The sequence below is a fragment of the Chrysoperla carnea genome, chromosome 3 (genome assembly GCF_905475395.1).
Source record: "Chrysoperla carnea chromosome 3, inChrCarn1.1, whole genome shotgun sequence".
Classification (NCBI taxonomy): Eukaryota; Metazoa; Arthropoda; class Insecta; order Neuroptera; family Chrysopidae; genus Chrysoperla; species Chrysoperla carnea.
Genome location: NC_058339.1, coordinates 40655771 through 40668070, shown reverse-complemented (window position 1 = coordinate 40668070; position 12300 = coordinate 40655771). Strand labels below are relative to the sequence as shown.

General features: G+C 28.2%; 1 protein-coding gene across 1 annotated transcript in view; it reads left to right on the top strand.

Annotated features, from left to right (window-relative positions):
- The window catches only part of LOC123295148 (potassium channel subfamily T member 2), a 142272-nt gene that overhangs the window by 87169 nt on the left and 42803 nt on the right, over positions 1–12300 (top strand). The window contains exons 6-8 of the mRNA XM_044876381.1: positions 6135–6209; positions 6913–6996; positions 10755–10849. Of these exons, the coding sequence (XP_044732316.1) occupies positions 6135–6209; positions 6913–6996; positions 10755–10849 (254 nt within the window). The remainder of the gene's footprint in view (positions 1–6134; positions 6210–6912; positions 6997–10754; positions 10850–12300) is intronic.

Below are 12300 nucleotides of genomic sequence, written 5' to 3'. Positions count from 1 at the left end.
GTTCAATTCCATTACTTCGCACGTCCAAATGGAATAGAAATCATAGACTCGACAACAACGTTGAGTGCCTGTATTGTTAACAAAACCAAATCCCGTATGATTTTCTGCCATAGAACCATCTGTAGGTGGATGGTGGCCGAGATTTCTTGTTACAATGTTAGGGAGTTATATATCCAGTTCTTCCTTGTATAGTTGAATTCGTATTCGAAGGGGCTTCAACAATCTTTTATTTTATTTTTGTCGATGAACTGATTTATTTGGGGTCGATGCTATAGTGGCTGCATATTCTAAACAGAGTTCTTTTTTTCTTGAGTGTAACGGTAGTATACCTGCTTCCACTGATAGGCTTGATGTTGGACTAGTTTAAATTGCTCCAACAGCTAAATGTCTTCGTATTATTCAATGATAAAGTGATTAACAATTTCCATCCATCAGATCACTTCCAGTTATAACAAATAAATTAAATTTTCTTTTTATTAAATTCAATACAAAATAAATAAAAATACTGTAAAACTCTTCTCAGATGAAAACAAAAAAGAAGATCGAAATGAGTTATTGGAGCACTTAATCTACTATTAAACTAAATTACAATACTTATTCACCAGCAACGATTTTACGTGTCGGCCTCTGCATTCATAAATGTAAATTAATTTCGTCGACTCCATTAATAATACTTGAAAATATTTGCGACCAGCGTCGGCCACGTAGACATTTACAATATGTATTCATGTCTACTATATGGGTGAATATGATGGTATACGTTTTACTGATATGGTTGCTAAGGTTATCCGGACTATATCCTGTATACGGTTCATTTGGTAACTGTTTTTATATCCATGTACACCGGATACCGGATATTAGATTAATAATTTACTGTTGAATTTCGAATAAATAAGCTAAAATTGTTAATTATAATTTTTCTCATTTATTATGTCTTATTAGAAAATTATTTTTCATTAAAAATAAAGATTATTTTTTACTATTTTCTTCCATTACTGGCACAATTATTTTGATATCTATTTTATATTTTACGCTATCAATATAAATTAAAATGAGTTATTACAGTCGCCTTTGTTTTTTTTTCCACTGCAAATCCAAGACTACGTGCCGCATTTACAATTTTTATAGTCCATAGACGAATTTTTGATGGAGACCTACTTAAGCAGAGGTTGGCGGATGATACTCCTCATACGCTAATTCATTCACAATCAATCGTACACACTTTGTTGTATGATAAACAGTTGTCGGGTACAGTAGTAGACAAAAATTAAATTGTTTCACTTACCGCACATATAATCCAAAAATTGTTAATAATATTGTAACAAATCCCGCCACTTGGGATCTCGAGCTATGTATACGCTTTGGGATCTCTCGAGCTATGTATCGAGTTATGTCTCCCGGAAAGTTATGTATGAACTAAATTTTGGTATAGTTGTTAATAAAATCACCTAATTAGTCCATTTCCGGTTGTCTGTCCTTCTGTCCGTCTATCTGTCAACCCATAATTCAAAAACGAAAAGAGATAACAAGATGAAATTTTTATAGAGTGCTCGGTACATAAAGAGTGAGGTCGAGTTCGTAAATGAGCAACATAGGTCAGTTGGGTCAATTGGGTCGTAGGACCCATTTTGTAAACCGTTAGAGATGAAACAAAAGTTTATAGGAAAAAATATTCCTTATCAAAAAATAAACAACTTTTGTTTGAAAAATTTTTACGTAAACTTCACTGTTTACCCGTGAGAGCGCAAATTATATAGTTTGTATTATATGGGAATATCAATTAAGTGAGTATGTATGTTTGGCTATCTTTCTTTACTGATGTGACGTAAAAAAACAAAAGATTGCGTGATAAACTCTGTTTTTACATGGTATTTTAACATTTAAATCAGTCAATTGTTTGTTTTCACTTGTTGTAAATATCTTTAGTCTTTATATACAAAAACTAAAGAAAAATTAGCGAAAATTTTTCCAGTTTTCTATCTTATTGTTCGAAACTGTTAGTTAGTTAGTTATAAATAAAACTATAACTGTTGTATAAATCTTGACACGGTACTAGATTTTAACATTTATTCTTTTTAGTATTTCTTTTCTAATAACAAAGAAACCAAAATAACATTCATATTATACAAGTAAGGTATTGAATATTGTTTTTTAGTACCTAAAATAAATGCTTATAAAACGCCTACATCCTATATTGTTTGTTACCTTAATACCAACATAGAAAAGAAATAGAACAAAATGGAATAAAAACATTATAATAAACAATTGTAATAATAAAACAATTCACTTTACTTTTACCATATATATTCCATTTTCATGAACCTGATAAAGGTCAATAGCCTATATAAAAGTCTTTGTATATATATTTTGAACATATTTGTTTCTACTGAACTATTTTAATTTAGTTGGTTTTAATTAAGGTTGTTGTTTTGCTATGGGCATATCGACAGAAAATTCTTAATTTTTGTATACTTATTAGGAATATAATAATACATTAACCAAAAGAAGTCTCTAACTCGAGTTAAATACTATTAAAGTTCGGATAATTAACATGGAGAGCATAGCAAAAGTTGCGTTTTGTTGTGTTTTTAACAAGTTTTTTAATTCTAGAAAAAACTAGATTTAAGATCTTTTCAAAAAACTAACTGAACATTCATGAACAGAAACAATTATATTTAGAGTATAAGTAGTGTAAGAGAGATGTCTATTATATACAGAATTACAGATGTTTATTATCATGCTATTGTCATACAGAATACGTGATAAATGGACAGTTGAGTTAAAAGCATGTTAAAATTAATACTTTTTTGAGTGTGCATATCTATACGTACATACCACTGCTGTATGATGTAGTACACTATTTTTACAATATTCTACAAAGACAACCACCTGAAAAAAATATTAACTGGCAGAATAAAAAGTGTTAGTAATATCTGAAACAAGTGAAATTTACATAATTTAAAAAAAAAAACCCCAAATGCGATTTCTTCCCTGTAAACCGATTTTTAGTTATGAAATATTCTCAATCAAGTCGTTTCTGAAACTGAGCTATAAAATGTTCTCAATCAAGTCGGTTCGACCGTTTAGGGTCTACGATGCCACTGAGAAACACACAAACGCACAGATAAACACTTTAAACTTACAACACTCCTTCTTAAATCAATATCAAAGTAATGGTCAAGGACATCAGATGAGATGAAAGGGATACTTAGAGAGCTATTATTTTTTGGGACAAATTTTTGGAAATATTTTAATTGAAATTGAAATATTTGAGTTGACTTTGTTCTTTTGAGTTATTATTTTGAATTACCTAATTATTAACCAATTCACTTTTCGAAATGAATTGAGCCAGGTTTATTTGACCATTCATTTCCATAGTAATTATTTATATGTTAAAATTATATGTCATGCCTTTTACAAACTGAATCGATTTTGAAGATCATCGAAAATTTTTTAGTTCTTTCGGGTACTTAACCCTAAGCTCGCACTTTAAACATAGCTAATTTCTCCTAATTTGCGCCCGCACGGGTAAACAGTGATGTTTACAAAAAAAAATTTCAAACAAAAGTTGTTAATTTTTCTATAAGAAACATTTATTATAATTCAACTTTTGTTCTTAGTCTAACGGTTTACAAGATGGGTCCTACGGACCAAAGACCCGATTGACTAATATTTCTTATTTATGAACTCGACCACACTTTTTACGTACTAAGGAGGCTATAAAAATTTCCGCTTGATATCTCTTGAAAAAGATCGTGTGAAGATATCTCTTTAAGAAGATGGCAGTAAAAACGTTAATTTCATGAATACGCAAAATCAGATTGAAGATCTCCAACAACCTACTAAGGGGTTACTAAGGTTACTTTTGGGTAACCCCTCTTCGATTTTCGTAAATACACTGAACTATTAGTTTTTAGAACATTCCTAACTTTTTTTTATACTTTATCGACCAATTTTGCATATCAATTATGTCTAATTTTAGTTATAAATATCTCGGTTTATCATCAATTGATAAATTTATTTTCCTTTTACAAATTAAATACATCTAAGTTAACACTTTATTTAAGTTCACCATATTTTTAAGAAAAGTGGATTTATGGCCAAACTACCTTAAACCAAAAAATACACTACCCAGTTGACTGTTCTCTCCTAAAGTACCTACAACATCTTACTACGTCTTTGAAAATAACATATTTTAAAGGGAAATGACAGATTTAATCCCATAATAATTTATCATTATACTTCAATCTAAACTAAAATGTTATTAAACATTCTGCATTTGAGTTATACTCTCTCTCTGTGGAAATAACGAGAGATAGATATATGTGATGCATCTTTCGAAACAAAACTACACCATTTAACATCAAAATTCTAATAAGCAAATCAATAAATATATCTATGTTATTTGTATCGAATTAGAATCTATAAACTGTATTTGAAATTGGTTAAACTGTAAACTAATATACTTTATGCTTATTACTGTATTATTAATAATTGCTTAAATTCAAATAACGGAAATGAAACTTTTAATGTTTAACTAACTGTGCTAAACAGTTCATGATACAATACATGTCAAATATTAAGGGAGAGTGTAGTACCTTAAAATTTACATTACATTTACGTCGTTTTGAAAATGACTAAACAAGGCGAAAGAATCGTCAACTTTTTAAAAACTTTAAATAAATAATTTTTACAAAAATATTAGTGCTTGTTATTGCTAAATAATAAATAAAAAGAATTAAAATTTACATTTATGTCTTTTAAAGCCTTTTATTTTTACCCGACTGTCAAGGAGTGGTTATGTTATTTCTTTATTACCTCGTATTCCGAACGGCTGGATTCATTTTGGCAACTAAGGTATCGTTATATTCGCCTTAAAAACCCAAAAGTTCTGAGGTAGGAGTTAAGGTTCTTTTGATTGGTATCTATCGAGTAGGGTATCAAAACAAAGGTAATCAAGAGAGGATTTAAATATATACCAGTAATACGTTCAAATTTAATTAGGAAGAATAAATTGGTTTAATATGTTCTAATATAGTAAAATTGATACAGTTATGATAGTATAAGAGGGTTTTTTTAGTGCCGGGACCCTAAAAACTCTAAAAAAAATAAATAATTCAAAAACCCGACTATGTTAAATTAAATCTGAAAAGAAAGAAACAAGTCCAGTAGTTAACGATTTTAACAATCGGCCATTATTGGGAAGTTTTGAGCCCGTCTAGATATTGACGGGTCACGACTGTTATAGTTGCTATGTAAACTACTGGACTTGTTTCTTTCTTTTCATATTTTATCTAACACAGTCGGGTTTTTGAATTTTGGAATTATTTATTTAATATATATATCAAGGATAGGCTGTAGAAGCTATAGTACGTCTTGTTTTTCAAACACCTATCCATAAAAACCATCGATTAAACAGAGCAATCATTACAGCTCGCTCTAAGAAACAGTATCATAGATTACATTTGATATCTTATAAACATCTTCTCATTGAGAATTTTCTTTTCTGGGCATCCAGTAAAATCTTAAATAAGTTCTTTACCAGAAAATAATTGCATTTAATGCATTACTTTTTACGTTCTTAACATTTTACATGTTTATAAAGGAAATATAGCGTAATAAAATACTCTCGGTTCCTTGCTTTCTGGTGAGTAAAGTTTGTTTTTCTACTGTTCCTAATATAATTCCAAATATCTTTCAAGAAACTTAAAATTATCCAGTTTAGAAATAATCTGAGGTACTACACCTTATCCTATTTACTGAGATTATCGAAGTCTTATTATACATAATATCAAAATATAGGGGAAATCGATCATATCTGTTTTGAATTATCTTAAAGAAATTTGAAATGTTAAACATTATTACATACATAAAATGTTGACACATTCGCTCTCTTTTGCTTGGGTTATTAGTTAATAATTATTTCATTATTGACAATGGAAAGTTTGTGAGTGAATTGCGTGGAATAACATATAAAAATTTGTTTTTCATTAATTTGTTACCCTAATTTCCCCTATTTTATAACAAATTATAAATCATATGAATTTATTATAAACTTTAAGCAAATTGTTTTATTTAATATTTATTAATAATTTGTACAAACAATTTTCATTTGTTCCTTTATTTAATTTCAGGGTAATATCTGGCAGCAAATACTGTCGTTTCATTTTGTACTGGAATTAGTGAATACAATACCATTTGCATTAACGGTAAGTTTATTTATTAAAATTATTATTGGAATATAAATTAGAAAAAACTTCGTTTTACTTATAAAACTTGTCTTGGTTGTTTGTTGACACAACACAATGTAACCATTTTTTAATCTGTTTCAAATTACTTTAGAAGTCGATTTTCATTCATGTATCCTACAAAAAAAATTAATACAAGACTAAATATCTTTAATGTCACTTTCATAAACTATTTAGTTTTAAAATACAAAAATAAATGCAATATTCAGAAATAGGCCAAAGAGTATACAAAAAATTTTTTTTTAATAAAACCTCAAACACCACTGCCTTAACTAACCGCGAAATTATTAGATATCAGTTTAAAGATTGCTATAGAAAACTTTAATAATAAGATTGCTATTCTAGAAATGTTTTAACAATAGTTTTTTATGTTTTCTATGATTTTGGTATAATGGCAACGAGATGTACGAATAATTGATTCGTTAATCCAAAATTGAAATTTTTCAGGCATATATTTGCTTTATAAAAATTCAGTTTTAAACAATTGCACCTGAATAGTAAATAAACGTATTTTGTATAGATTAACAATTTTCCAATTTATTGAGATATCTAAACAATCAACTCGATTAATATTTTTGAATTTTAATTAACCTTTACACTTTACAATTTTTTATCTCTAGAAATATTTATCTCGTATAGCAATAATATTTTCTTCTTTTTGCAGTTATTATGGCCTCCATTACGAAATCTATTTATTCCTGTATTTTTAAATTGTTGGTTAGCAAAACATTCGTTAGAAAATATGTTTGTAAGTATAAACTTTCATAATTTTTTTTTTTTTTTTTAATTTTTTCACACTTCTTAAATAGATTATCTACTTCATACTCAAAATAGAGCAAAATAAATACAAATAAAATGACATTGTCTGTTAAAAATACAGTATAATTTATTTATTTTTTTTTTTTAATAAAAATATATAATCGAGATCCTTTTGTGGAGCACAATTCGAACACATAATCAAACCAAAGCTATATTAACCTAGCTTATAGTGACATATAGTCTAAGATCCGAATTAAGATCGACCTTCACCCATCTGCTTACCGAATGAATTTTATTTTTTATGAATTCTAAAATGTTAACAAATATTCCTGCTATGGGTTGCCTAAAGAAATGTGGTCAAGACAAGTTTTAGTGAAAATACCAAGAGTAAAATCTTTTGAAATTTTTCTCCGGCTTGCATATCTAACGAATTTTGGTCTACTCGACAGTAAAAGTCGTAAGAAATATGCAGCAGCTGATTTGTCTGCATCTTTTTGTTCACTATTATTGCATATATACATGTTGAAAATAGTAATTACGTTCATCTGTTAATTCTTTGACTTGCATATCTAAATAAAGATAATTTTGTTACAAATACGGGGGCATACGTTTGGCCACGAAATATTGGTCAAAAATAAAGTTTACAAGCTTTTCAAGTTTTGATACTTATATTAAAAATAGTCTTGACCATAAGTTTGGTAAAAATTTAAAAAAAAATCCAATATAGTGTAGGTTCGTAACAAAATATCAAGGGGAGATAGCATATCAAGCAGATACTTGATTTTATATACCTTACTTTTGGGATATATGGTTGTTTAGAAAATTTTGAAACTTTTCTATAATTACATCTGGATGAAAACTTGTGACACATAATCAAATTATTTATTTAACTGCTTTCTAGATACTTTGTTTCGTAGATACTTTGAAGTAAGTAACTGCATTTGATTATCACATGCAGAACTATCTATTTACTACTGAAAATGTAGCATTATAACTTTTCAAATTAGTATGTAGTAGTCAGCTTGTACATATTTTCTGAATTTTATTTTATTTGTAAACCCATGTAAAGCTACCACCTCTTATAATTTATAATGTAGTTCCTTTGCTTGAACTACTGTGAAATCCACTTTTGGACAGAATTAACGAAAAAGAGCTCTTGCAAGAGAAAGTATAAATGAACAGTATATCGCAAGGTTCTTTAGTAAATATTGTTTTTATTGAAGAACTGATTGAAAACTTTCTAACTTAAAAATATTTAGTATATAGATACTAAGCTCGCCATTTCAAAAATTCAAATTTTTAAGGTGATGGACACGATATATAATAACAATAATCAAAAATCGTATATTTTTAACCACCGCAATGAAAAATATTGTTCGATCGAAGGTTCGGGTTCGGCCAGTTTCGGCAGAAAATCTGCCGAAATTTCGGCCACACCGAAACTCTGCGTTCGTGAATTGCGTGTCCTTTGAGTGTCAGTCAGAGTAGTCCGGTGTAATTTTGTTGTGACTTGATGTGTTAGGTTGTCTATGCGTTCTTGGATTTAGTTTTATTAATTTTAACCACCCAAACATTGAAACAACTGCTTGCTACCGCTATGATTTAATTGTGTGATCTTCCGATACTTGTTTGTTTATTTTAATTATGAGAAAACACAGTATGTAAACAATATGCATTTAATTCAAACTCAATTATTGTTTTTTATTTGATTTAATACGTGTTAACTGTCGGTATAAGTATAAAAAATAAGCCAAATTTAAGTAAATAATCAATTTTTAACATGTCTGGAAAAGTTTCAGTTTCAGTTTCGATTTCAGTCGAAACTGAAGCAGATACCGAAGATTCGGTTTCGATTTCGGTACAAATTCCAGTTTCGGTCGGGCACTAATGAAAAACAAAGAGATTTTTTCTAAATAAAAATTGTTATTATACTGTGAACAAAATAGTTGCAAAATCGTCCATTAAAAATAAATAAATAAATAAACTACAATCGATGAAAACTATTTCATGGTACGAGTTTGCTGTTGAAATAGTAAATTACAGACCTGAATTTATAAATTTAATTTAAAGAGAAAATTTTATACGTTTTCTACTACAATGAAATTTTAATTATAGTAACTCTTTTTGAGTAGATGTACATACATTACATATAAAGATTATATCTTATTACTCGACCGGCAAGTCGTCATCGTAGAACTTATTTACATTAAAAGTACCTATATATATATATATATAATAGTTTTCTGACATTACTAACTCAAGATAGACATCCTAACGAGGTCTGCATACTAAGTAGTTCAAACAAACTATGTTTTTCTTTGTTTCCTCAAACGTGAAAAGTTATTTATTTATCCATTATTTTCAATATTCCGTTAAAAAAACGTGTTGATCGAATTACTTTTAAGATCCAAAAAATATATACTTGCATCCTAATGTGCTTCCGTCGGTTTGTCCCTAATCTTTTTGTAGGTATGCTTAGATCTTTAAAACTACACAATGGATTTTGATGTGGTTTATTCTAATAGATAGAGTGATTTAAGAGGCAATTTTTTATGCATAAGATGCATGTGGGTTATAGAAGAAAAATCACCGACACATTTAAATTTCTTTTTTCAGAAAAAAAATCTAAATCCTCGTGACATTAAAATTCCTTATATTCTCAAAAAATCTTCAAAACATAGAAACTAGTTTCATTGGCAACGCCATAAAACTCATACATTCCTCTGTAGCTTTTGCAAGTAAACTTTCACAATTTGAAAACACTATTGCGGTATAAATCGTTTTATTTTAGTTTCAAACGAAGACATAAAATTTAGACTGAACAATAGCCGCACAAAATTGACGGCTCTGTAGAAAAAAACAAAGGGGCTGTGTCAATACCTGTTTTTTTTCTAATGCTCTACAGAAATTCTCGAAAGAGAAAACTACTGGCCGTGCATTCGTTTTATCTCTATCAAAATTTGTTGCCCGTATTTACTATACAACTGAACAGAAAACACTCAGTTCAATCTCTATGTCTTTGGTCGCGATATATTTATTTGCCAAAAAAAACTTTCATTCATTTCTGGATCATCAATTCGAACGAACACACATACCACCCAAGAAATAAAAAAGACTTGGTAGTCAAGCAAACCATACAAACGTATATCGATTCAGCTGTATTAAATACATGTAATAGAATTTACAATTATATTCCAGCAGAAATAAAAAATTTAAATTCAAGCTCGTTTAAAAAGAAATTAGAAAAATAGCTCCTTAAAAAAAACCATTATGATAAAAGATTTTATAATTTAAAGAATTTCATACAATTTTATCTACTGTTGTCCAATATCATAAGAATTTGTCTGATATCATCTTTATTGTTCTCATTGTTATTATTATTATTATTTATCATCTTTATTGTTATTACCTCTGTTAATTTGTTACTAATATCATTTTTTTAGTTTTCTGATTGTTACTTTTGTTTTTGTTAATTTTCTTATTGTTAACATCCTTGTCACTGCTACCAATTGTTTGTTAAGTTTGGTTATTATCATGTTCATTTTGTCAGTGATACAACTGTAAATCCTAGATTTCTAGTTTAACAGAATTCAAAGTGTATTGCTTGACGCATTCAATGTACTCGAAAATTTATGAATAAAGCTCTATTATTATTAATATTATTATTATTATTATAAAATAAACAAAAATTTATTTGCCGGTAACTAATATAGTAAAAAATTTTAATTTTTCGCCATTATTTTTCAGAATGATTTACATCGTGCAATGCAAAAATCACAGTCGGCCTTGTCACAACAATTAATGATACTTTCTGCAACGTTATTATGTTTGGTATTTACAAGGTAAGTGTTTACGTTGCCTACATATTTTTAGTTTAAATGGAGACTACTGCAAATAAGTATAAAGAGAGCATTCATTGCGTTTAAGAGCTAAAGTAAAAAAAAAATAATACTTGAATTTTTCAAGAAAAACATTATAATTTTTCGACTTCTTTTTTCAAACATGCTCAGTAACCGTGCTCCAAAATTTTGGAACTATGTTACTTATGGCATATTTTCGTCATAATTTATTTGTGGGCTGAGAAACTTTTTTCAATCGATTCAGTTTGCTGTCAATTTTGAGAATATGAAAAAATATTTTTTTTTATAATTATTTGAAATCTTTTTTAATTAGCTGTAATTTCAATTTACAAATCCTGAAATATCTTGATCGAACAAAGTTTTACCATTCTTAGTGATATTACTATATGATAAGCTACAGCTATATCTCTTAGAACGATAAAACCTGTGTAAATTTTGTGACCCAAAGTATACGCACATATTGGGTTGACTACTAAATCAGAGTATATCTTTTTAAAACTAATATTACAACCCTTATGCTTGTTATTCCACAATACATAATTTATAACGAAAGTAACATAGTTCCTACCGGGTGCTTCCAAATAAGTTTCCAAGTGTGTTACCAAATGTGAACAAAATATCATACATGCCTCTCGATCGTATAATTATTATATATAAGTAAGAATCAGAGGATATTTTAAGAGTTAACTAATTTAATTATTTCATTATAAATTGCTTGAATTTATCATTATCACCATTTAGCTTTGACTAAAATTAATTAATTAATGTATAACCAAAGCCTTTTAGTGAGGTAATTATTACATACAAAGTATTCAATTTATTACTTATACCTACACCATTTAATGTTTTACCATTTAAAAATTCTTTATTTTTTAACCTGAGAAAAAATATCTTCACAGCAAATATCCGAAAAATGATCGCATTTGAATTATGAACAGCTCATTCAAAAGCTTGTTTTTTTTTTTAGTTTTCTGATAAAAAAATAAATAATTATTCCTTCAGGTACTGTTTTACTGAGATCTGTCAAAGGATCCAGCCAGGAAAAAGGGCAATTATTCTAGAGTTTTAAGTTTTCACATTGAAAAATATCCCACATTTTTGAAAATTTTCTTTATTAAATAATAGTACCAGCATGTCTCTGATAAATAATAGTATATATTCTATTCTAAATTTCTTCACATCTTTGAATGTGATCAAAAATTTTTCCATGGTGATTATACATAAAATTCTAGCCAAGCAGGAATTAAAACTTTGTTTAAATCTTTGTCCTTTTGCTAACTCGTTCTTGGTGGCGAAACTGTTATACGTAAACGAGTACAATGCATATGCAATTTATATTTACAATAAAAACAACACCGTTCATCAATTTTGATTATAGAAAATTTATTCAAAAAACGTAAAGGTATTAAAAACTTTATGAAGCGCATGTAATG